Genomic DNA, 27,989 nt, shown 5'->3' with positions numbered 1-27,989 from the left:
GGTCATGCGTAGTGCGGATACGAGCCCAGATGTGGCGCGACGTGCGATGGCGTCACGTGGCTCATCGTGTGCGACGGGTATAGGTTCGTCGCCGGACTGCCCCAGTTACCCCACGAGGCGGCCGATGGAAAGATGGAGGCTGTTTTGAATGGATTGGGAGAAGCAAACAATGGTCAGTAAGATATTAAGAACGGTGTTTGAAATAGGTTAAAATCTGGTGCCGTGACCAAGATACATTGGCTCAGTTGGTAACATTTTAACGAGTAGTGCTACGGCTATTAATTAAATAATTTTATTCAAATTAACATTTTACAGTACCTTCAATTGTAATAATTAATAGCAATTTATGATTGGCTGGAAAGTTAATTGAAAAAACAAGCCCTTCATAGTTTTTGACGTTTAATTGGCGAACTTCGTAAAACAATTAGCCGTTGCTTGTTGATTTTGTTTCTCTGTGCAGCCTGACGGCTCGACCTTTTATCGCTTTAAGGTCTTGTTGAAAGGGAAATATAGCTCTTGAGACAGAGCTACAACAAAAATCATCGTGCCCAGGCGTACAACCGACACATACACAAAAAAGTGCCTTTAAATTTCACCTTCCCGTAAGCTGATGGAACGAAAGACAAAACCAAAGGTTTGGCTCGTCAATTTCAGGCCCGTCGATTCTCGCAGTGGAAGTAGGCGCAAGGTGAAGGGAAGTCCGCTCGGAAGCCTCTAACAAACAAGCCGTTCCGTAACGGAACTAGTTAGGGAAACAGAAATTAGACCAAAAGAACGGTTTCACTTCCACCCGGGTATTTTTCCTTCCGGGGTGGCGCTCGGTGGAGAAGCAGCAACATCGGCACACCGGGCCTCGAGATGGCCATTTGCCTTTCCCTTCCGCCGTACGGATGTGGTTGGAGTGATGTGGATAATGGGGGGAAAAACGGCAAACAGCCAGTATGGAAAGGTAAGAAAAAGTCATCCTTCTTCTTCCGTTTCGCGTACCGATCGCGTGTTGGGTTGTGTAGCCACGGCAAAAACGGATACGGGCGGATTTCTCGTAGGAAGAATATGATGGTATTGGCGCTTCACAAGAGCGGAAAAGATGATACTTGAGTTTTTCCGCCTGCGCCGGCGATAGTTTCCTTCGTTTTTTTGCCACCACCATTTTGCCATTTCCATTTACTCCTTGGTAGACGTGTGTGCGTGCATGAGTGTGTGTGTATGTTTCATGTCTGTTCATCCTTCCTACTGAGTTAATCACGCCCGTACGGAGCGAGATAGAACTATGCAAAAGTAAGAGAGAGAAACATCCGTTCTGGTAAGAGCATGCCGGACGGAGACAGAGTGAATGCGATAGACTGACAACGCAAGGCTACGATGGAGACGCTTGGTGCTCGTTACTGCAACATGCGCATGAGCCTGTGTGCATAAACGCGTATACGAATGATAGCGTCGGTACGGGATGGGTTGAGCGGTAGGGCGAACTGTTTGCAACTGGATTTCGAGAAATGCTTCCACCGACGTCGGCGGACTCCTTAGACTGTTTGCTACACTGCTCCTACGTACAAGATGGTGCCGATAATGGTAACCCTCGGTTCCGTTCACTACCACAATAGTACAGTCACGGTTACGCACATTGGTGTGGGTGTTTAGGTAGGGCATCTAAAACGCAAGCGTATTGTAAAATCGATGGAAAATAGAACATTGATTTATCGTCTCAGTTTTTCGTTCCAAGAACCGAAACAAAAACGAAAGCTTATCGGAAAGTTCAGAAAGTAAAGAGAACACTTGAGAAATGTCGTTTTTGGAGATATTTAAGATTTGTTTTTGTGAATGCTAGTTTAAAATAAAGTTTAAATCATCGTTTTTTGAAACTTGAGGGAGTTTGGAGCTGTGGCCTAATAGTTGGTTTACTATTTCTCTGATTAAACAAACTTTTTCCAACATTAATATATTTATACAAAGTATACAAGAGCAGTAGAAATTCGAAGATGTTTCAAACTATGCTTTAAACAAACAACAACTTATATCACTATTTGATAAAAAAGACAACGATAATCGTAGACAACTTTTCTTTTAGTACATGCAAAACCCATTGTACTAAAATCGAATTCTTTTCAAACTTCATTCTAGCGGCAAGACTTTCGCTCGTAAATTTGGATAGACAACCATAATTCGATACTTTCCACAGCCAAAACAGTCGTTACGCTATTTTTACACAACCGTCGAAACGTTCACGGGCGATAAGCCAAATTGGGAAAGGAAATATCTTTAAACGGTTGAGTGCGAAATGGCGATTAGATTTCGTTGCGGAGGCGTAGGAAAAGAGTCCTTAAAACAGTTTCTCCGCACACAAACACACATGCAGAAAAGACTAGGACCATAAACTTCGAGTGTCCTGAGAGCCCGATTTCCTTTCTCGATAATCTAGCCGAAAAAACACACACCTAAACCTTCACCTGCTTTATATCCAGCCGTTCCAGGGCGCTTATTTCTGCTTCGTGCCGTTTTGTTCAACTTACCGGAAGATGACGTCATGCTGTGATGGGGACTCATGAACGAACTCAGCTTGGCCCCGTGATGGTACGGCGACATGAACAGGTCGCTCTGGTACTTGTAGGTCGGATCCGTCTGGGGCTGGGTCGCGGCCGCCAGACCCTGGAAGTCGAACTTGTAGGCGTAACGCTTGCCGTGCACCTTCGTCATAATGTTCTTATCGTAGTAATATCTGTGGCGTTGCGTTGGGTGATTTTATTTCAATGCGGCGTTGTGGTGGCCATGCAAAAGAGAAGAGAATGGAACGGTGGATTATAGAATTGGTAAAACCCTGTTCCGAGTCGGAATGGGGAACGCTGGCAATAATATAGCTAAGGAAGGAAAAAAGGAATCGTTGAAAGTGTCTCAATCAAGTTGAAGAAATTTCACCCTAGGTAGGAACAGGAACCCTAGGCCGTATCCGAAAAGGTACCGACGGCATTTATTGTACGGACCGAGCCGTACAGTGTATATAAGAGTGTTGATTTCTTCCGCGGATGGTGTGAGAGGAAGCGTGCGTAACGCTTGGAGTGAAGTTGTATGTTCCGATTTGTCGGTTTCGATAAGAGTGTACGATAGCAGGGCAAGCTAATTCCTTACGATTGCCATTGGAATACACAAATCGTAACGTAACCGCTGCTGGGCACGCTCGTGTTGCATTGGAAAAAAACGGCCAGTGAAAAGTGTATGTACACTGTCTGGAATAGTGTTTTCCCTCCGCTCGGATGCGAGATGGACAAAAGGCATATTTTAGTATCTTCGATTTCGGCATATGACAATCGTACACAAAAAGCAGCTAAAGTCCTGCTGCCACGTTTTCGTCAGACAGCACGAGGTGTTTATCGACGTTAACGGTTGCGTATTGTCAAAACGAGGATGACAGCTGGGTCGAAGAACAATGTGTCTACTAGATCGGAAAGTGTTGTGTTCCTCCGTGCTGCGGTAATGGCGATACATACAAAACGGACACGTGGACATGATGAGGTTATTCATACGACGTTCGCAATTGTTTGCGAACCCAAAAAAAGGAGTACAACTTGCACCGATTGAGAGCATTGGTTGTGAAGAATAATGTGGCGTCGTTCGCATTGTTAAACCCAGATCCTCATACGCTAATGTACATTTCTGCTCTGTTGACGTTTGGGACATCTGCAAGGCGATTTCAGTGTGATTTTCGTGCATTCTGAACAGGAACCAAAATTGATTGGCATATGGAACAAAGAGAATGTTTGGAAAAAAACAGTAAAAGAAGTGGTTCTACATATGGTTGATGTCGTTTAGAGCCATGCCACTCATAACGACATCAGATGAACGTTTAAGAAATGTTCAGAAATATCGATAAACAAATTGGAACCGGTGTTTGGATATTCAAATGTGTTCGATTTTGAACGTAAACAAGTTCCCTTAAAACCTTTAAAAGCACTCCGTTTCAACTGTCAATAAAGCAATCGTCTACGTGGCTTATTTGGGTGTCTCTTAGCAGTTTCGAGTGTATTCTTCGTACCAGTGTGGAAAACCCATGAATAAAAACTCCCCGAACACCCCGAAGATATGACGTCGCCGAGAGCACTCTGTTGGGGAAATATTCAAAATTACATCCATTAAAATCATACGCGCCAGACAATCGTGACAGTATGCTCAACTGCACGAGAAGGATTATACTCAACTCGGGTGCCTCCAATCATCATCGCCCATATCCCAACCAGCATCATTATCGGGAGCATCAACAGTGGCATGATAATGGAAATACGGTTGGTTTGTCCCATTCCTACAGTGAGTTTCTTTACTTTTTTCCCTTCAGTCCATTGACTTTTTGTCCTCTTCTTGCCGTGCGGATGGGAAATGTTGGGTAGGTGGGTTGCGAGCTGCTGCTGTTCGGTATAAAATGAGCCGGGCGTGTTGCTGTCACTCATCCGTGCAATGCAAATGTGTGAAGAAGCTATCTTTTACCATCACCACCACCGTTACCACTCGAGCTGGGTACCACTTCACTCGAACACTCGACACCATGCGGGGTGGAAAACGCACCGACCATTTTCCGACCGAGCATTTTCGAGTGGTTTAATGTGTGTACATACATATTCAAGTGAGGCATCATCATCTACACCCCACCAATCCACAAATTACCTGCCCTACTTTCTGCACCCGTGTATTGCCATTTGGACCTGCTGCTGTCAGGATCACCCGCCGTTCACGCACTTGCATCAAAATCGCTGTTGTTCTTTATAGTGCTCCCTCGTGGGAGGGGCAGAACCCTGGCAGAAGAACGTTACGACGATTACCTAAATGTGACGAAATGTGTGTACACACATCGACAGACGGGACCTAGGAATCCCTGTTGGGATGAGGGAATGTTTCAGTACGGTGAGACTGAGAGCGTTAAACAGGGCGTTGTAAACATCGTCCCATTGGTAAGCGAAGGTTCCCTTGCACCGAAGGCTAGTGGGCATTTGAACAAGGTTTGGTGATAAGTGAAACCAGCAGGAATTTGTATTTTAATTTCACTGCAGTGATTTAATAAAGCGACGAAACGAGCATAAGGTTACCAACAGTTGGGTTTGTCGTTGCATGGTAACGGTGGAATCAATAATTTGACGTTTTCAAATTCAATTTGCAAAATGTCAGTAGTGTGGCGGGAACGTGGATGACAGTGTTCTAATTTAGTTTTTAATTAAATATTAGTAAATGATGCTTGGCCGACACGTCTGTGTTGCAATTAATTTAGATTTTACTTAGTATTTTGTAGTTGAATTTATTATGAAATATTGCAATTTGCTATACTTAGATTATTTCGTTAGATATTTTATTTTCATGAAGACCTAGAACTGTTACCTAAAAGATTTAGAGGACCTTGATCTATCTAGAAGATAGCAACGAAACGTTATGTTGGTAAAACGATGGCTAAACCACAGCGTACATCACGAACGCTAGTGCAGTGGCCATGGAATCGTCGTTGTCTTTCGGTTTACAAACCATGGCCATCTTGATGGTTGGCACCATCGAGTCACCCGCTTTTGTATACGCCCGCCAGGCACACAAGCTGTGCGCACAGAAGTCTATTAGATTTTGGCTAAATCAAAATGTTGTTATTTTTCAATTTACAAATTTGATTGCATGAAACCACCTCCATCGCTGGCACCTTCGGGAGCATATTTTGCACGTTTTGCCACCAGTCTGTTGCGTTCGTGCGCGTCCCGGTGCGAATGGGAGAGTGTCGGCAGTGCCCCTGTGTTCCTCGACGTTACTGTCTCATGCTGCGTACGTACCATGCTGATGTAGTGAAATTCCTATGTTGTAGCGATGCTGGATGCGATTCGACAAACGATATAAACGGTTGCTATAAGAATCGGATAGAGCCGACAGCACAGCACCCGGACTAACGTTGAGAAGGTAGTTGGAGTAGCCAACGCCCCGGATCGGGCTATTTCGGGTGCAGGTTCTTTTCAGACTCAAATAGCAAACGATGTTTCGGTGCCGTGAAGAGGCGCTACGTTGTGGATAGAATCGAGTGTGGGCGGAGAAGTTGTTGCAAAAAAACCCAGCGCCTGTAGCTCGGCCACCCTGCTCAGTGTGGTGGATTAATGGAATGTAAAAACGGTATCAGATCTGGCATTATGGCACATTCGTTTCAAAGTTGTACGATTTTTCCGAATCGACAAAACGGAGCGCCAGAACTAAAATCCAAGAGGGTGGTAGGTAGATGGCCCTGTGGTAACCGGAAACAGCACCGACTATGCTACCGAACCGGGAGGGTGCCAGCATGCTTTCAATCATTCGTACGAATGAATACGAAATGTTGAAAATTGAAATTATTAGATAAATCGTGATAAAATATGCTCCGAGAAACGAGGACACTGGTGGTGTACGCCAGGAGCTGGAGAGGGATGGTCGTCAGAATCTTTCAATTGAAGGCAAATGGAAAGAAACCATAGCATCATGCTATTATTCGACGTCGAACCGGGAAGGTATTGTACCGGCATGGGGATGGGTTGATTAAATTGGCAAAGAATATCTAAGAGCTTATCACACTTTTCACTCAACTTTGTAAAGTGTAACTTTATCCTGGATAAAGTTTGACTGCTGCTCGAACGATCATGCAGAGAAGAAATCAGGGAACATGCAGGAAAATACGATAAATTGTCCATGGACGTGTTTCCTTGAAGAGTTTTGAAAGAACTACGAAGTATCCTTCTGAATCTAAGAAGGATAATTACGATTGGTTCCAAAACTTTGCCCTGATATCTATGTTTTCGAAGTAGTATGTTCCCTTGAACTGCAAACCTTCATGGAAAACTAGTTCATTTCGAAAATCATAACAAATAATTCCTCTAAATTTGAGTGAATATTGAGTGATTTTTAGTAATTTTCTGCAGCTATTTAAAAATGTGTGCTTTTTTGTATTAATGTAGCACATTTTGGCGCAGTCGAAGCAAAAACTCCTGAAATGCAGAGCGCACAGTAGGCGCTCTCGATCATGGTTCAAAACGTTTCATAAAGGACAATCAGGACGATGAGGCCAATCAAGTTTAAATACCCAATAAAAACCTGTTTCCAAACAGGGGATAATAAAAATCTGGACAAAAACGACCCAAAATAAATAGCCCAAAATAGTGAAGAAAAGGCAAACTTTGCTAATCGTTGCTGATGTGTAATGCAAGAAAAACACATCTCACCAAGCGTCCAGCAAGTGATCCAATTTACCATTCAATCAACCGTTGGATGATGGCAACAAAAAAAATAGTTCACCAGTTACACATTCCCAATCGATTGCCGTTCGGGGTCGGATTTGTTCATCGTTATCCCGTGCAAAGGCTAATCCCATTACGGGTCAAATGTTACGCTCGCATACGCCTGTTATCGGAGAAGCAAAAAAAAAATCAGGGCGAAAAAAGACATCTCCATGGCGAATGTGAACAGACTGGCGGTAGTTCGCAGCAGGGCAGCTAACACTATCGTGGCTGCCAATGGTCCGTTGCGAGGGACACGATTCAAATCGAACCCGGTCTGCCGCACGATAGATGACGAGGGCGGTGATCGTTAAAGACAATTTGATTTACTGTGATGATTTCTTTTGTTGCCCGTCCAGCCCTCCGAACGCGCCCCGATAGTTTTATGCGAATGGAATGGTCGTGAGACGAAGGACGATGATCCTAATTCTGCGCTGTCGCAAAATCTCGTCCACGTCCTTGATTCGAAGGAACGATTGTGGAAAAAGAACGTTGTGGACCAGTAGCAATAGCAACGGAGAAGATTGCCGAAACGATTTGTGTACGGTTTTGTGGCTAATTCTCGACGACAGAAGTAAATTGAGTGAAAATTGCAATAAAAGTGACATCAAAAGAACATTAAGCATAAATTATGTTTTCGGTGCGTTTGTTGTGCCGTCGCACTCCGTCGCTTTCCCTGCCCATTTTTACGTACCTTAACGCTCGGCTGAGTTTGTCGTAGTTCATGTTTGGTTTCGACTTTCGTTCACCCCAGCGTCTGGCCACCTCGTCCGGATCGGTCAGCTTAAACTCACCGTTCGTACCTTCCCAGGTGATGCAGGTGGCGTTGGTAGAATCGCTGAGCAGCTCGAGCAGGAACTGCCATAGCTGAATCTGTCCGGAACCTGCAAAAAGATGGAAATCCGATTGAGGCGAAAGTATATTAGTAAACCGTACTGCACGAGCCTAATGACGATAGTGGACATTTTGAACGGACGTGCGAAAGGGGACACTTTTTTGTTCGTTTCCAAAGCCCATTAATCATTTTCGTTCCAGGTGGGCGCTCCAGGTGAAGAAAACGAGTAAAAAATTGCCAGAAAATTAGAACCACTATGTTCACTAAGTGGTTACACTTTGTACTAACAAACAAAAAACACACGCAGAAATGAATACACACACCAAGGTTTAGGACCCATCAAATACGCCACACGGAACCCGCTCGACAAGTGGTTGGCGATTCAACAAGCATTTTGGGCACTCGGTTCAACATATTCATAATACAACCGTGAATTACCACCAGCGGAAGTTTTTTTTTTGCGAAAAAGGAAAAGAAATTCTACTTCCCGAAAGCGATCAACCGCCGAGAAGCTCGACCCATCCGTGCGCGCTGCTCATGACCGGGGAAGGAAAAAATTAATGGCGACAGTAATAGTCCCATGGTGCGTACAGTCAAACATACGGCCGGCACTACACCAACCATCACCAAAGGTTCCCGACACAACAAAGGGCTAATTATCATAACATCATCAATAATAACACCCACCCAAGACCCCTCGAATCGTTGCGGTGCAATTTAGGGAACGCTCCAGGGGTGTGTAAAAGGGATTGGCAGTCTGGGGCTTTTCCTCATCCCTCCTTTCTATTCAACTACGCTCGTTTTGAGGGAGGAATTTGGGCTTCACGTTTTTTGGCCGATGTCGATTCGGTCGATTCAATCTGTGCGGATTATGTGATTCATCATTAGTAAATCGGTGTTTCGGTGTTTGAGCGCTGCGAATAGAGAGGGGGTTTCGTTTGGGAAATCGCAGATAACTAGGACAGTGTCTTGTGAGGAGTAGAACAAAAAAATACAAGCATCAATTTGCGATGCAATGGCCTGCTGTGCTGTGAGAATTGCAAGATTTATTTTTGATTCATTAATGGGAGGGTGCTTTATGATTTTTATGAACTATTCCGTTTTATTGATAATACGTAAATGCTGCATCAAACGTGTGTTGGTTTGTACTTTGAGTTTTAATACTTTTCTGCACATTTAACTCGATTTTGAATACTTTTTATCAGGAACGGATAAATAAATTAAAAGCAGAGTTGAATTGATGTAATTTAACCTGTGTATTGTATTGGCACTAGTAGACAAATTAATAAACTTTGCAATACACATACATGGTAACAGTGATAACGATTATAGTGCATAATTAATAAACATATGTTCTATTAGTAATCATCGCCGTAAAAGAGGAAAAAGAATTATTATTATCATAACTTTATGAGGAAAATATAATTTAAGTACATATCTCTATCAGTTTCATTTTTTCATTGCTTCCCGGACGCAAAGAATGTTATCGATAAGTTTGTAAAATAAATCAAATAATTGTTATTAAATCGTTAAAACTATACAACAGTAACGAATTTTAAGTAAGAATTATTAAAAAAGAGCTTATTTAACATCTGTAGTTAGTGCTAAAATTGCTACAGTGAGTTTTACAGGTTACTTCTATTCAGTACGTTATACAGCTCTTAAACAGCTAGGAGTAAAAGGATTGACGCGTAATAAATTATACTCTCGCAACCTTCTGCAAAACCTTTCTTGGTGTTTTTATCAATTGTTCCTACACCACGGTTCCTATAATTAACACCTTCCATTCCTTACATTAGCCATTGGCCAAACGAAGTAGAAAAAAAATCCCGAAACCAAGCCAAAACAACAGTAAACGCCACCGATGGAACGGATCGGTGGTGTCTCCGTTGGTTCCGAAATCTCGCGGCCCAACAAGACGTGGTGGCTCCCTTTGATTAAATTTGTTGCCGGTTTCCGATCATTTCACACCTTTTTCCGTATTTTCCTGTTCTTCCTGTTTCCTGACGCCCATTTCCTCCTACTTGTTGTTCGCGTGAAGGTTTATTTAGTGCCTAACCGGACCAGCTGGCCAACACCGTTCGTGTCCTGCTCGTGGTTCCCGTGTGTTTGTGCGGGCGATAAGGGCTTTCGGAAGAAGAAAACTAACGACCCCCAGTACCCGGTGATGGTGGTCCTTTTTTTGTACCGTTGATTGTGGTTCTGTATACGTCCCGGAACTGGTCTTTGCGGGAATGGATCTTTGGAGCGAATCGATTTGACCTCCATGCCTACCGTTCCCTTTTGTCCAGGTTTGTGTGGGGCTCGGGTCAAGTGTTACTGGGTCATCTGTCTTGTTGGGCGGTACATGGTGGCCATAAATGTGTTCGGACCACCTTGTTTTTGTTTTGTTGAGGTCTTTCCACAGGCGGGCGTTTTTCTCCTTCATTCGCTCGGCTTCGTTATGTTTGCTTCCTGTTGCCTATCGTGCCGTTTATCCTTTCCAACCACCAACTGTAGCGGCCTCAGTACGTTTACGTATCCTTTTTTTTTTGCTCACTTCCTTGTTCCGAAGGCAACCATACCTTCAGACGTCCATGTCGAGCCTGTCGGGGTGGTACTATTTTTATTTCTTTATTATCGACTCACGGGGGCCAGCGTACCCAACGGCAACAGTGAGAAACCGCTTCGTAAAGGTACCGTACACGCGGTGACACGCAAACGAGACCTCCTACGCGATGGACCCATAAACATAGGAACTCTTCAGAAATATAACGACTTTGAGGAAACTTCCAACAACGAATGAATGGGAAACAGAAGCAATGGGCCACCGTAATGATAAGATCTGGTGAACACGATTCACTTTCAACCGGTTGGGTACCGGGCACGGATCGAAAAAGAAACATTGAGACCGACGGGGAATAAATAGACCAAAGGGAGGTTCCGGCCTAGCGAACAACAACGGCGGTGTAACAGTGATAAAGGGAGGCGAGGCGATCCTTCTTACATCGGATCAGACATCGAGTTCGTGACGGTGACCGTTGTTGGACATCGTTGGACCGAGGGGTGAACCGATTTCCGAGAATTATTGTCGAAAGACATGCGAAGGCGAAATCCAACCATCCACCTTGTGCCCGGGCGCCTGCCGAGAGGGCTTCTCAAACGGGGACGGCTGGCAATACGATCGTCTTGAATCGTGGGCTGATTTAAGACTTCCTGGCGGTTGGTCGGTAGATTTAGCTTAAAAGGATTGCATGAACGTGCAGTGCGTTTGGTACGGGTAGGCTTGACCATGAGCGGTCTTTCTCGTCGAGAAGCAATTGTGCACCGTGCACCGTACCGGGAAATGAGGATCTGAGTGTTGAATAAATTTCTCTACGGTTATAAATCTCTCTTAGTAATAATTGCGGAATATTGTATGAGGCTTTGAAAACAGTGCGTAGATTTATTTTATACAAAATTTATGGTGCTTCGACTTTGGAGGATTGGACTTTGGAAAATCTGATAAATGAATAACTCAAACTCAAAAAACCGGAAGTTATGGATGCTACAGTCAGATGTGCTTAACTCAGAGTACTAAATGGAGCAACGTACTAAAATTGAAACTCAATTGTTCGAGTGTCTTTTCAGCTACTCGACATGAATACTCTTTGTTATCAGGAACAGGAACATGCAAAAAATTATAATGATTGACCAGCGATTCAATGGCGTAAAATAAATAAAACCAACACTACTAGTGATCCAACATGGCGTGCCATTTGCCCCTAGGCCAGCGTTGTTTTTCCTCGAGTTGCTCCCTGGCATTAGCCCATTCATCGCGCTTTCCATGGTAATGCTTATGTTTTTATACGCCATTTTGTACGCGTATCCCTGCCTGCAAGGTTCCAGCCGCGTTCCGTAAACCGCTCCAAAACCCGGACAGCTAATTACGGTAACGGTTTCGTGCAGAATGTTTTGCTTTCCTTCGTTCAATTCCGCACGGTGTACGTCCAATTCGTTCCACTCCGAAAGCACTTGGCAAAACGGTTACGTTTGGTGGGTTTTGCAAAAATTTTACACCAACCATCGGGTCGCAAAATGGTGGAAAATGGATTGCCAAAGCAAGGCTGGTGGGTACCATATGGAAACCGTCCTCCGACTCCTCCGTGCCATGAAAATGCTCGCGCTCTCGCACCGGAAATTTAATTAAACGCTTTATATTTCTTACATCTACTTTTTTGTTTTGGCTTCTGGGTTTTTCATTTGCTTTTCAGCCATGTTTTTCCTTCCATTACTGCCAGTGCGTCCTATCCTGTTGGTCGCCCGGTGAAGCGGTATGCATATATATATTAATAAACACGAACGAAAATACCATGCTACACAGTGAGTTAGTACAGACAGAGTATGTTTGTGGAATATCACACAGTACTCGCGCACAGGACGTGGAGATTCGCAACCATTTTCTCCAGCTCTGTTCCAATCTGTTCGACTCGTGAGGATCATTTACCATTCATTCTCAAATACCGGAACATCGGAAGGATGCGGCGTTAAGCAGCGGCAACCGCGACCCGATAGCTTATTATTCACGTTTTCACCATCGTTTTTCCTTCCCGGGTGATGAATTCCAAGTAAATAAGTAAAAAACCAAACAAATACACATACAAATTCTCCCACCGCCGGTGTGTAAGCGTTATGGTGCTCAACATTGTCAGCTTTGCCTTTTTGCTGTCTTATGCTAATATTATCTTTCCACTCAGTCTGTGTGCGTGTACATTTTTTATTTCATTCCTCTCATCTTTTCATTACAAATTTCAAATGCATTTCCAACGCCTGGCAGGCATCCACGACGGGCGAATGGCTTCCGGTTTCCTTCGGTTAACATCCGGCAGGCCAGATCCAGCGGGTGCTGTGTGACTTTGCCGGCTAATTAGTTTCCTTGAGCGTTTGCCACACGAAAAGTGCTAATTAGTGTCGAAAGGGCCACAAAGGGAACGCAAAATGGAACTGTAGTGAATGCTCGTTGCCTTGGACCTTCTTTTGCACGATTAGTGTATTTCATGAGAGGTTTTTCATAGTTTTGCTCGCTGCCGTTCACTTTCGTTTCAGGGAAAGGAAATGCCGTTTGTTTTGATGAGATAACTTGACAAATCTTCGCTTCGCTTTTTTATGTGATACAATTTAGCATTCAAATATGAATTTAAAAAAAAACACGCCATGGCAATGTTATAATAAATACTACTGTGTGGAGTAATTACTAGCCTGTTGTTGTTAATTAAGAAATTTGAGTATTCCTTTAAATTGTTTCAAAATTGAGAAAACTGTTCCAACTCCAGAGCTTGATCTTTAATCCCAAACTATGTGTACAGTATTTAACCCATTCCCCATCCTAATTGCCTGGTAAGTCGGTAAGTCAAATCTAAAAGGCTAAGAAATACAACCTTTTGGCCTCGCTCAATCCCACTCTGTCCCCTACACATTGGGACATGAGTTTTAACCTTAAAATCGATGAATATTTCATGAGTAAAAACGAAAAATGCTAACCCGTACCTATGCCCTAAGGTGGCCATTTGTTCCGGGCGGGTAGTGCTGGATAAAAATCGCACTTCCAGCCCCCTTGGCAAGGGTCACCACGGAGGCACGGTGTTGCTCTCGTTGAAAGCGTTTTTGTACGATTGGCCGGTACAGACAACCCGAAACTGAAGTACAACCCGGTTCCGGTTCAATGCGTTCCAGTGTCGAAGTGTAAGGATGTGAGGTCTTGAAGCAGAACGGCGCAAGGATTACTGCCGGGAGCAGTGCAATGGTTCGAGGGTTGTAAGGGACAATAATAGAGGAGTTGTAAGGGATTGTCGAATAGAGGGTGGAAACAGGAATCGTAGAAAGCAAGCAAACGAAACGCATGTCCAATAACCCCCGGTCGAATGTTTACCGTTCCATTTGCAGTGCAAATAGTGGAGCTAAATTGGTGTCCTGGGATTTTTATTTCGACAGCGAACACCAACACCATCATCGGGGTTCCGAGTTCACCTTGCTGGACGCTAGCAGACATACAGGACTCTGCTACCCTCCTGCGTAAGTGACACAACTCGGGGTTTGTGTTCAACTCCACGGGCAGCGAGTTTCCCCAAACCAGAGCGTAGGGCTCGTCAAGGTCCTCTGCGAGCGACCGGTGTTGGGTTTGGTAAAAAGGTGAAACTGCGATTCGTTTCGCTTTTGCGCTCTACCCTGCATCAAAAGCAACCAGATAGGGTGTTAAAAAATCTCAATCAAACAATTTACCAAAGGGGCCCCGAAGGTGAGGCGAGAAAAACACACCCGCCAGCGGCACCCTGTTCCGTGACGTTGCGTTACGGAACGTGCCGTGTTTTGGTTCTTAGGGCTACATACCAGCCACATTTTGCATGATTCATTGTGGGTCGATTGTTTTTAAGAGAAACAAATTAATAAGCCGTCCTACCCGTATATGCGTGGACTAACCTAAAGGGGCTGAACCAATCGACGGAAGGAGAGGAGACGCGGGTGGTTTTTTTGGGGGAAAAGTCGAACGCAGTAACCCGTGACGACGTTTTGACACGTGTTGGTTACAATATAGCTTTGATTGCATCCAAGTCGTGACGGGGAAAGCGAGAGAGTGCTGCGTGTGTGTGTGTTCCCCACGTGCACCTTTCGTGTGACGTTCGATCGGTCTTCGATAAATAAATAATGGTAGTTGTGTTGGGTGTGGAAGCATAATTTGCTTACCAAAAGGCTAAACGCTAAACTACCAGCAAGAAGCGTGAGCCACAGCGATCCCAGCGAGCGGGAGCTAGGAGCAGTTTTCGCATCAAAGTAACCGGCCGAATAGCCGCAGTAATGCAGCAGTTAACGCACCCATTAGAAGCTGAAATGGTTTCGTGTGTGTGCGCTAGGGAACCATTTGCTGGTGCAGCGATTTGATGATTAGAGAATTGATTGATGCGCGTGCCTTTTGCGAGGCAGGTGCGGGGGTAAACGGGTAGAAGTAAATGAGAAATTCCATCATGACGCACGGTGCAGTATTTGGGAAACATTGTATGTTTTGTGCATTATGCAGTAGAATTGGCATAGTTACGCAGGGTCATGTCCTGCGGTGGCTAAGCGAGTCGAATACAACACAACTGTTATATTGATTTTATTTTCGAGTTTCAACTGATGGCATAATCGTTTATATGTGCAAATGCAATATCTGTACTAAAACTGTGACAGAACAAAAAAGCTTAGTAATTCGCCATTATTATTAGTATGTTTTCAGTTTATACTGAATTCACTTTCAATATCTGTTTGAACTATTTTATGTCCATTAACTCATCAGAAACCAAATAAGTTTTCCAATTGCTCAATAAAATTTGTTTGTTAGCATGTTTCACCCCTTTTGAAAAAGTTTTCCTTAATCTTTTGCTGGTAGTGCTATCAACTTTCCAGTTAGACATGGCATAAATTACTTGCCATTCCCAGTGCTTCAGCTTGAACGTTCTCGCACAAATAAGGAATGCTAATTTCATTCAGTGGCGTTGAAAGGGACCGAAAAACACGCCGTTCCTGTCGGACAAATTGATGACTTTTCGTTTTAATGTCAAATAATTTGCTGCTTTCCCCCCAAGAACAGTGCTCCCATGTGTATGGGTCTCTTTCTCTGATTTCTCGTCCATGTACCGCGGTTGGACCGTTGTATCGCTAGTTTTTGTGCGTTGATTAGCATGGGCCAGGTGAATTTGGGTAGCCCTAAGGCATGCAACGGAACCCCACAGAAACACAGGAAATCGGTTCATAAGGTGCTCGTGTTCCGTTGGATTAGCAAACACTTCGCACTTTGGAAGTGTAGTTTGAGAGGAAGAATAAAAAAAAACCCGAGCCAAATGAATATTCCGACCCACGGAACGTGTGGATTGGGGAAAAGAATTTCCACAGCGATGCTTTCGGATAGTCACGGAGCGTGGTGAAAAATGGAACAAAAAGCACCGGGCTCCATCCGCTCGTGGTAATGTGTTTCTAACCCATAAAGGAAGTAGTAATTAATCAACAACAACATCGTTTCTTCGGCATTTCCGCACTAGTTTCCGTACCGTGGTCTGTTGCTTTTCCTGCTGGGATTTTCCACCGAATATGGACCGCGCGAAAAAGAAGGCGAACGAGAGCGAGTGTGGCAAAGGTGAAGAAAACAGCAAGTCTTAATCGTTCAGCATGTGCGCGTGCACCCTGGTCCCGGGGGCGGAAATATGCAACCAAGAAAGGTCATAGGTATGCCTATGCAAAACTATCGATTTTTCCGCTTTCTGGTTGGGGTGTACATAACATTTTTGTATTCGATTAGTTTGTATAGAGGGCAAAGCTGCTCACCGGTACCGTTTCTTGTCTTTTATAAAAACGTTAAAGCTTTGATGATGAGTTTTACAAAACGTATATAAAACCAATTAAATCAAACTTACCAGAACTCGCTAACCTACTGCTAGTGGGTCCAAACATCTGATATGGATCTGTAACGAGAAATACAAAGAATAATAGTTTTAAAATACAATATTTAAAGCAGAACCACACAGACTTTTCATTCTATCCATTATTGTGCACATAATCGATAATTTACCTGCAGCGCAGATAACGACATTAATCTGCACCACAATGCGAATCTCGAATCGCAAAAGCATAATTAAAATGGTGCGATTTTAGCTGCGGAATGAGTATGCTGAGGTTTTTTTCCACTAGATCCTGCTTTTTTTTTGTTTGCATGAGCATCAATTTGGTTTGTGGTGGCGTACACACATCACACCATTAGCAGCCGCTCCGATCATGCCGATGAGTGCCAGAGCGCCATTTCGCCATGTATCTGCATTGTGCTAAAAATGATTAAAATGGCCACCGGTTTCCCTTTGCCATCCAACCGTACCCCGCTCCTGGGTCGCACGATACAATGGAAACGGGAGAAATTAAATATCCTGCCCACGTTTCCTATTGCGTCGTAATGTCCACACCACCATGTCACGGCTTTCTTCTATTATGCACTATGAAGCGTTTTTTAATTGCAAAATATCAGAACGTTTGGGATGCGAACGAAATGTAAATAATAATGATTAAATAGTAACAACAGCAACAGAAGCCTCAAATGTATGAAGGACAACGGACAATGGGAGTTTCATTGCAAAAAAAAGTAGAATCCTATAAGGAGGTTTTACGATGAAGAGTAGAGACACATTCCCAACACTTGAAATTGGAACAAAAATAATATTTTAAAAACAGAAAAGGATAGAAAAATACAGAACGAGCAACACACACTGCACATACCAAATATGTACATCGTTGCATTCGCAACGTCGAAGAACAAAAGGTACAAACCTACGCGAAAAGGGGGACAACACAGTTTGCATGAATTGTATATAATATTATAGCAACATAATGGAGGTGCACATTTTAACATTCAGGCGACAGTTTTCCAAATGGATCCATCGTTCTCGGGTGTACGGGGAAATGAACTGGAAAAGGTCCGTTCGGTGAATGAGGAATAGAAAGGGAGGGACAGGCAGGGAAATGATGAAATTTAATGCTGGCCATCGAACACAACCGAGTCCACGGTAGGCTGTGTGAGAATATACCACTAGGTGCTAGTTTTGAACAAGGTCCATGCGAGAGTTGTACGAAAGAAGACACGGGTACTTCTACTGCTACGAAAGGATGAGTGAAGCAACAATAGGACATGCAATCACTACTGGGAATGTAGTAACTCCAAGCAGCTTCGAGAATGTGCTTCAGCAGTGCAGTTTCCAGAGCGCAGCAACAAAAAATGTCCCACAACGGTTTTTGTGCCAAGCAGGGCTTCATCATGTGTATGAGCATTATTGTAATTCATTTTTCAACTGCTCGCCATTGTGCAAATGCATCGTGATTTGCATGGTGATTATTATAATTTCTGTACGAGTGCGAGTGATTGAAACAGTACACCCGGCCGGTGAGTGCAAGAGCGCCATCTAGAGGAGAGGTTTTTTTCTGAGGAAATAGCATGACGAAGAGGGTGTACAATTTTTACAATTATCATCAACCACTTCTGCATGCACACTTGAAACATTTGTCCCATGCAAAACATGTAATATGCTTTGTACATAACTCGCTCCCGCTTTTAACCACACACGTGCATGTACAGTTTTAAAAGACACAGCACAGTCCACGTGGCCATAGAATAGAGCGTGGCAGTATATAGGTGTGTGAACGTGTATCAGACAGAACAATGGGAAATGTTTTATAACAATTTTTAATGCATTTTTATATCCATTGTTTTGTTTTGCTAGCGTTCTAAACACAGTAGGGGACCAAAATTATTGTAAACGAGCGAAGAATTATGGGTGAAGGGGAAATAGTTTGAATTTCGCTGTACATTTGAGTGTATACAAAATAGGGAACCGGCACCAAGTATATTTGACACATTTGACACTCTTGAAATAGTGTACAATGTTTTAGTACAATTTGTAATAAACACTTTGAACACCATATCGAATAAGAAATGTCATACACTGTCTTATTTTACAATTTCATTTAGCTAAATCGCTATATAGAATCAAAACCTTAACCTTCATCACCCATCCTTAGGGTTCTCTCAGTGGACAAACAGAATCGGAAGCAAACATCAATATAATCCCGGCGACTAACTGGCCACTGGGGAAATCAAAATGTGCTAAACTAAAGACACCGAAACCAATCCACCCAGGAGGATTCCGTCGATCTACTAGGGGCCATCTGAAGGAACAAATGACATTGGAACCCGAGCATTACCTTTATTAGATTCGGACACTGTCAACAATCGTTTCGGTGCTCCGTTTCGCGCAACTGACCGTTCACAAACATTATTTGTCTATCGAATCAACCGAATTTTCTCCATCGATAAATCGTTCCAACTGTGATGTCCTCTTGTCGTTCCTTCACTTTTACGTCGTTTACAGGGAAAACAGTACACTTTAAAGAGTAACTTTCATGCCTCGCACAGCATGTCTTGTAAACGGAGCTTGATTTCGTGAAGAAGCCGTAAGAGACCGGGTCAAGAATGTTCACATTACAATGGTTTATACCGCTTCTACCCCTGCCAGTGAATGTAACGTGCGTGATTATTATTCCCTTTCGGCTAAATCCGGCCAAGTCACGCCAGTTTCCGCCCGTAGGGCTGTAGAGCAAACGATCAACGCGTTGCTCCGTGCGAGAAGTCGTCTCACCCTCTCGGCCTACCGGACTTGAGTTAAATGAGTGGAACATTCTTCTTCTCACCTGTGCAACTGTGTGTGTGTGTGTGTGTTTGTGTCCGTTTTATTCCGTGGGTTTCCTTATTTCCTTGTGATTTCCGTCCAACCTTCCGGAGTGTTACTGGATTGCTGAGTTCCCCCTTTTTTTGTGCGAAGGGGTCTCTCATACTCGGGGTCAATCGTTTATTGTAACCGCGGTTTCGAGTCAAGCTTTTCCGACCAGTGGTCCCGGTCTTGGAGGTCTTGAAGAAAACAATTGTACAACCCTTTGCTCTGCCACTGCCTGGTAGGCCCGGGGGAGTTTTCACGTACTCCAGTTATTATTAAATATTTTCTCAACTTTTCTTCCTTCTTCCTTCCGTAAGTCGTTACAGCCCATTTGCAACAGGGGTGTCAGGTAAGGTGCCTCCTTACGCTTGTAGCACGAACACGATTACGGAGTGGGGTGTGTGTGTGCGTGTATGTGTGCTTTAATATGAATTGTTATTTTCCTGGGACATGGTTTTCCGGAGGTCACACACAGGAAACCGAGTACCGAGAGTAGCAAAAGGGGCAGCACCAAGTGACGATCGAGCAGTTCCTTCCGAAGCGAGGAGCTACCCATAAAGGACCTTTTTACAGGGTGCATTTAGTTTTCTTCCTTTCTCTCTCTCACACACACACACACACATCGCTCTCTCTCTCTCTCTCTCTTACTCAACCTGTTTTGAAAATTTTCCTATTTCCACATGCCCCAAACACGATGTTGTGTTGTGTTGTCGACCGTTCACTCGATTTGAGGAGACACACACACAAAAATTGAGGAGAGAATTCTTGTAGAAAAAATCTACCAAAAGCGCAAACGTACGAAGCGGTAAACGTTATCGAAAAGCCTGTACCGAAACAGTAATATAGACATTTCCACAATCGTAAAATTAAATTACACCTTCTTCCGTCCGACACCAGTGGGGTTTTGTGTACTTTGGCTTATGCGCCGTGTACGACTCGACGTGTGTTTGGTAGCGAAGTACTTCCTCACACTAGCACGTGACCGGGAGCAAGATGGCTACAGCAGAAGCAAACATTCATTTGACCTCCAATTGTGGGCACTTTTCCACTTTTCCAACCGTGGGCTGCATCTATAAAGTGCATAATTTAATAATTAATCTCTTAGCCAAGCGTTTGTCTTTGCTCGCGGCGTAGCGTGCAAGCGGAGACAACCTTAAAGGGAGGGGGGCACATAATTTCAAACTTCAGCACCGTGCAAACACGACTTCTCGCACCGGCGAGCCAATGAACTCTTTCCGGAGATGGATAAAGAACGCACAGCGTATGAACAAAAAGGAAAAAGAAAATCCCTCCCTTCCTTTGACTCCCGTTCGGGAATGGTCGCGAGTGCAAAAGGACATAATTATTTAATCATATTTAATGAGTTAACAGTATTCCGGTTCCTTTTCGGGTTTTCGGTGCGCCTGGTAGGTGCAGTGTCGCATAATTTGCATATTTTAGCAACGCATCGCCGTGGTCGTGTTTTAATTCAAATGCGATGCGTGCAAGTGTGAGGTTGTGGTGGTCGGATTTATGTTCTGTTTTTTTTTGTTTTACGGAAGGAACTTTATGCGGTAGATGCCATAAAAATGGTTCTCCTGTGTTTCCGTTCCTTCGAAATTCCTCACTCTCGCTGCTGTCGGGGTTGACAATTGTCTCAGCTTAATTGCCGAGGGGAAAGTTTTATAGTGCTTATTATGCACGGGAAAGAGTGCAAATTGGCAAACGAAATTGATTGTGATTTAAGAAAATATAAACTATACATAACATTTTGTTTACTGTTGTTTAATTGCTAGAATTTAGTACGCGTATTATTTATCACTTTTTACTCATAAAGACCGGCATATTTAGTATGAGAAATATTTAAGTTCAACGATCTATTCGTCTCCCTGTAGCTACAAACAACTATTTGTATTTGTGCTCAAAATTTTTTGTTGAAAAATGTTACCGATTCAACGACAGCGACATTTCGCATTTGCAACCCTTTCCATTTGCAAGAACCATGCAAAATTTTACTACCTTTTATGATTCGTTTGATGAACGAGGCGTAGCGAAATCGTTTATTTGTGGCGGGCAGAAAAATTAGACACAATTTTGTACGCTCGTACGCTCGAGTTGTACGCAGTCTAGAATTTGCGACTGTTTATTGTGGTTCATGTTGTGTTTTTTTAGTTTCTCGTTAAAGTTGAGCCAATCTCATTCAAAAAAACCCATTCCTGAGTATCGCTCGATAAATTCTAATTCCACTCGCATGCGGCCTGCGTAACGATCGTCTATTGTTTTGAATTATGTTCGTCCTACCGAACGCGCCAGTTGAGTGGCTACAGTTTTCAGCGACTTTAAGGTCTCCTTTTTTCTCTGGTTGGTTGTAAAGTTGCTACACTGCACTGTTCAGCGCCCCAATCATCGATACATTTGTTACCACGTGGAGAAGAGCATCACTCGACGGAAGTGTTTGTGTGTTTCGAGTGGTTTTTAGTGGGTAAGCGAGTTTTCTATTTTTCTGTGTTGCTTGCTGCTGCAGCTGAAGAAAACGTGATGTTTGCCAAAAAATGCACCATATTTAAGGGGAACGTGAGGCGACGGAGAGGGAATTGGGCCTGAAGTGGCTCATGAAACGTAAGCCGAATAATATATATTCAATTAAGGGTTGCAGCTGAAAAAGATCGTTTGAATGCGAATTTGTGTGTGGTATTCTGTGCGGTACGGAAGCAGTTTGTGCGAATGTGCCGGGCAGTTTTCGGTTTGGAACCCTAAGGCGTGAAGGACCATTGAGAGTACAAAAAATCTGTTTAGAGGAAGGTCGGGCATTTCCATGTTTTTTAATGCCCTTTTTGTCAAAGGATACAATCGAGTGGGCGGCTGCTTATGACATGCTTGAAAAGGGTGCCTTCATTGTGCGATGGAAATGCGATGTAGGGAAATTTGTTGATACCGGTAGATGTTTGAAAATATTGTGACATAAGCTGGAGTGGTTTTCGGCGCTTTGAATGGTTCTGGAATGCTCCCATTGAATGTGCAATAATTTGAACAGAAGTGAGAAGGCAGCAATACATTAAGTAAATGTCAATGAAAAGATATTTAAAAGGATTCCAAGAATTAACTTGGAAATCAAGTAAGCAAGAACCTCAATTCATGATAATGTTACAAAAGTAACAGAAGAAGTAAACAATTGTGTAAAACTACAAATTTGCAAAGAAAAAAACGGATCGAAAATCCATTTAAGCGTAACATAATCCTTCCAATTGACACTGATTGGAAAGTAAATTTACATCTTGCTTTTACCCTTTTAAAAACCAGCCAACTTTGTTTGATAAACAGCTATAGGATTTTAAAATTGTGCCAAAAACGATAGTTTTGCACAGAAAAATTGGCAAAATAGGTTGTGTTTGCTCTTCTAATTAGCATCTCGCAATATGCAGGATTTCCAATATGCGTCCTTCCGAGAGGGGAAAAAAGATCCTGGAAAATACAGCTAAGGGTGAGTCAATCACTGTGCATGTATGTTTACTTATTCCGGGTCCGTCAGGGGCTCGACAACGATATCCAATAAATTCCATTCTTTGTCACGACATTTTGCGTCATCAATACCATTTGGCGATGCTTCCGGAAGTTCCTTTTTATCGTTGCTCATGTGTACCGAAATCCGAAGAAAAGCAACTCATACGACCCTCCACGGGAAGGATACACTTAATCTGGGTAGCTACTCAATCGAGCAGAAAGAACATCACAAGCCGGGAAAAATAGATCAACCAAAGGTGTGGAAAGAAAGGAGAACAAAGGGCGTACAGTATAAAGCAACCTAAACATGTGGCATGTTTGCATATATTTGTGTACGATTTACATTCAAACAGTACCAGTCCACACACGCATGTCTGACCGGTACATGAGGTTCAAACACAACGGAAGCATATCCTAACGAACCTAACATTATGGCACTTTAGTGTCGTTTGATGTTTTGCTTCTTTAGAGCTTGTTTTGAGATAAAAAATGATGGCTTTTTTCTTGAATTTGCACAACAAGCTCTTATAAAATATGCGAGATATTTGCTTCCGATAGCAACTTCTGGCGATATTCTTGCAAAGAAAATTAAACAAGATCAGGTTTTCTCTCGTGTTCAGGTTCACCCGATTATCGATTTTCCATCACGCACCGAGGCAGGATTTCTAGTGCAAATTCTAGACTAGGCTAGACAATGGCAAACTTATGGGCCCCAGGTTCCGAACCTACGCTCTCCAGCCAAACGGAAGCGAAGTGTGCAAACAGAGTCACCGATAATGAAGTAGGAAAGTTCGCAAACAATTCATCGACATCAACCGTAATTAAAACGCCGAAGACCAGAAATTGGACGGGTGGTCCCGTCGGTACGCAACCACCTTTCACACGGAGGTCAAATGATTCGAATGATGGTTTGTTTGTTTCGGTCGGTCAAAGTCAGTAGGCAAGTCGTAGGAGATGGGAAAATGATCCTCAAACAGTTAGGCATTGGGCATTGAGGATGAGGATGTGGTCGATTAGGGCGCGATAAGACTGGGGGAATGATGATGAGTAAACGAATATTATGTGGGTTTACTGGGTTATTTAACGAAATGGGAGACGATTAAGTGAAGGTTGTCTCAAGAACGTCTGAAGGATCCAATGTCAAACGTTACCATGATGATGAACGTTACCAAGAAATGAACGAAATAGAAAGTTGATTGCAGAAGCTATTTCTTTAGTTAAATATCCTTCACTCAAATAAAGCTATCATTTTTAAAGTTGGTCACATATTTCTAGAAATTTTCTTTAAATTGTCTCCAATTTCAACTGTTTCACACTGTTAGAGCCGGAACAGAAGGCTCTAACCACACTGTTCTGTTTTCAGCCCCACTAAACGCATAGGTTTGTTTGCAACGGTAGAGATTATCAACGATATTCTTGTTATCCACCAAGATTCAACGACAGTTGACATGCCACCTTAGCTGGCCCGAGTCGCTTTTCCCATCACTTTGCTGTACAACGCATCTCAATCATGCACCATTCACACGAAATCACACGAGCGGAAGAAAAACATTTCTTTACGCAATTTCCAATCCTGTCACCCCAGCCGAACCTTCTGTTGTGTAACGTTCCGCTGGCAGTGGTTCGATCTTTTGGTCCCGGTGGCTGCCAAAAGAACATCGGAACACGCAAAGTGTATCGCCCCCAGGGCGATAAATCGACCGTTTGTACGGTTTAGAATAGAGCGCCGTTCGCGCTTTTATTGTTTACAATCAGTGCGAATCATCAAAAACCACTTTTTGATCTAGCTCAAATTGAATTTTCCAACCAAAACCATCGGTTGACGCGCACACAACACAGCCAAGACGGATCCACAGCATGGACGCACGGTTTGTAGCCTCGGGCCACTAGAGCACACCAACGCCAAACACACATACGTACATCAAAAAGCCAAGAGGATCCTTGCACCCTTAAATTGCCCCGGGGGATGGAATACGAAGTTTTGCGATTCGATGTGTGCTCTTGGTTTTTTTTTGTCCCGCTGCTATTGCTCTCGCTGGATGAGATGCCTCGGCTGGATGGCTTCTCACCGGGACGATGGTTCGTTTGCGCGAAAGTTTAATTTTAATGTTGTGTCAGGGAAACACGCCGCGGGGTGTAATTTGTAACACCATCTCGCATCACCATCAGGGCAACGTGTGCGGGCAGGGCACAGGCGAGTGTTGTTGTCCCCTCGGGGTACCATGGGCACCGGAATGTCGTTTGAACCTGCCAAACGAAGCGTGACTCGAAAATTGGAAAGGGATGAAAAGTTAGCCAAGCGCGAGAGCTTAGTGCCACAATCCTGTGGATGCTGTGGGGTGGAAATTGTGTTCCATAGGGCGGGGTCCGATCGGTATAGTTTGGTTGTTTGAAACAGCCAGGAAATTTTGCCAGTGTTTTATCACTAATTGTTAATGAATAAGGGTATCCAAAACCTGGAGGCGTTGGGCGTTGACAAATAATTCGTTCGAAAAAGACAATTAAATTGAAGAACAAAGAAGCTACTGAGAGCTGAATTAAAAAGAATGTAAACAGATAAATACTAGACAAATATTAAAGTAAAACCACTAGAATCAATGAAAACTTTTACACAAAATAGTATATATGAAATATTAAACAAAATTTTTGGAAAATATAATATGATTATGAAATATTACACAAGAAAAAAGAAAGCGAAACAATAGACAAAAGAGATGTAAAACAATAGGAAAAAGATTGTAACAAACAAAGAAAAAGGAGGTAAGTAGTAACCAGTATATTTATTTAGAAAGGGCGGCCAGGTGGCATGATGGTAGCGACGCCGATCTTTACACGAACGAACCGTACCAAAATCCCATCCGGACCAATCCCCCGTAGCAAGGAATGACTATTCGGCTACGTGGTAAAATAAGTCTAGTAAGCAAGAAGAGAGAGATTTATTTGGAAAATGTGTAGACACGAGAGTATCAAACAACCTAAAAAAATTGCGGCCATTTTTCCTTCCCTTATCGTGTTCCAACGAATATCTAGCACCTCAGCCTCAATGCGGAGGCATTTGGGTGGAAAAAAGAAAAGTTTTACTCCCGCGTGGAGAAAATTGCTCCCGCAGCGACACGTCGATTCATTCAACCGTGCCAAAGTGACGAAGCGAAGCTGTTCCTGAAGTGTCTTTCACGTTGTGTGCCGCTGGAGAAAGAAGATCACAGCTTCCATGGCACCTTTAGGTGACGGATTATCGTCTCTGTACGTGCGATGTCTTCGTTTGGTAGTTGTTTGCTTTGAACTTTGACTAGCACCTACTGTCGCCGTCGATTGTCGGGGGCACGAAAGCGTGACATTTGTTTTTGATATTAGTTTAGTTTTTTGATTGTACACATTAGCTGGCGAGGCGTAACGTTTACTGATAGTCAAAGAAAGAGTACCGTCCCACAACTGATTCTTGTAGCCCGAAAGGGCATGCTATTCATGTCCTCTCCTGTGGATATATGATCTAAGTAATCAGAGCATCTTTCGGCCGAGAACTGGGTTGTGGTCGAGGACAAGTGGGAAAGATAATGAAATTTTCGGTTGACTGACTTTGCTAGCTACTTCGGGGCACGTTTTGAACTACGCTATGAGACTATGTTGTCCTCAGGCCATTGGCGAAAGGGCAAATATTGTGCTGCGGTGTTATTTGAAGAGTGTGACATAATAAATTATAAAACAACATACCTTGACTCTGGGACGAGCTGTGTGAGCCCCATGACGATTTGTACGAAGAGTCTGCAAAAGGGAAAGAAAACCGTCGCATTAGTATGGGCGTAAAACTGAAAAGTTATGCTTTGTTTTAGTATTGTACTAAAGGCACAAACTTTCAAAAAATAGTCCGTTTTTGCTTGTGTTTTTTTTGTCAACTTCAATCAAATATTGTTTAACTTCAATCTTCATGCCTTAGATTAGGTCAATTCTTCAACAACTTCTTTCACGAATTGCATAAACAATAACAATCTAGTTTAATTTTACAATAATACAGTATAATTGCAGAGTACATCCCCAAGCTGGGATTTACCATCTTCACCGCATCGAACATGTGAAAGACATTGGTTGTCTCGTATCATTATAATTACCAGCAAATAACATTGAAAAGTTACCGAATGATCCACCGGAGGACCGATTCAGATAATCGGGCGAGCTTTTGATATCGATCATAATTTTGCAACCGTCCTCAACGCTGCCCTGCCGTGGTTTTCCAGCTTTCAGACGAATCTTGGATGCGTGATCCCGTCCGTCCGCACCGATGCCGACGATTGCACTCGCACCTGGAACGGGATGCCCGCCCGTTGCGGTTTCCCCGAGACCGATGATGCTTCCGCCACACACGCCACCAGCGTAACCGGCAGTCAAAGCAGCGGCCACTTTTCCTGTTTTGTTTATATATTACGTACTACGCTTTTCTTCTTTATGGCAGGTTGCGTTTGTCACGATGTTTTACACTTTCACAAAACAATTTTTATTGCTAGTCGAACTTTGCGATCCGGGTGATTGGTTTAAACTTTCTATTTCCGTTATATTGTTCTCATTAGTTGCATATTTCCACTGTCACTTTGATTCATCGCTAGTTTAGTTTTATTTCCTATTTCACTTTAATGTTTGTTTTTTTTCATTTCTAGTAGATAAACAGAAGCGATTATATAATTTTCTATTAGAAAATGTTGAATTACCCATTTAGGAACTCATTACTAATGGTAGTTAGATGTATTAGTTGTTATTTCATCTTTCCCAACAATGAAGTTTTTGAGAATCTAAAAATATCCGACGGGATCTTACATACTGGACAAATAAAATTTATCTTTTCTGTTTCTCCAAAATCGATCGAAATCTTCATACAATAACATCAAATTCGTGCCATTAGCTTACACATAGTAAGTAAAAATTCATGCAACTGACGTTTCACAGACGAATCCTCTGGTATCTATCGCCAAAAATGCATCTTGTTATGGTCTTTGTCTATTGAGAGAAAAAAAACCTCCGACCGGAAAACGGTTGTAAAACCTCCCAGGAACGGTGACGCTCTTGCAACCAGGATAAAACAATAAAATCGCTACTATTCTATTACCCACGAACGATCACTAGCCAGAATGCCAGAGGTCCTGCACCCGGTGACTAGAATCCCCCGCCGGTTCCAACGTTCGCTGTCTGTCTATGGAG

The 27,989-nt window shown here is 43.2% G+C and overlaps 1 protein-coding gene across 1 annotated transcript; it reads right to left on the bottom strand.

Annotated features, from left to right (window-relative positions):
- Window positions 1–2: 2 nt before the first annotated feature.
- On the bottom strand, window positions 3–26,990 carry LOC128303791 (DNA-binding protein D-ETS-3-like). The gene is made up of 6 exons (XM_053040851.1): window positions 26,909–26,990; window positions 26,514–26,564; window positions 16,485–16,532; window positions 7,942–8,131; window positions 2,508–2,713; window positions 3–139 (listed from the first exon to the last, which is right to left on the bottom strand). The coding sequence occupies exons 1-6, from the start codon at window positions 26,988–26,990 to the stop codon at window positions 3–5; spliced, it is 714 nt and encodes a 237-aa protein (XP_052896811.1).
- Between the last annotated feature and the right edge of the window lie 999 nt (window positions 26,991–27,989).

Source organism: Anopheles moucheti, chromosome 3 (assembly GCF_943734755.1).
Source record: "Anopheles moucheti chromosome 3, idAnoMoucSN_F20_07, whole genome shotgun sequence".
Lineage (NCBI taxonomy): Eukaryota > Metazoa > Arthropoda > Insecta > Diptera > Culicidae > Anopheles > Anopheles moucheti.
Note: the sequence above shows the minus strand (reverse complement) of the source record. Positions and strands in the feature narration are given on the sequence as shown.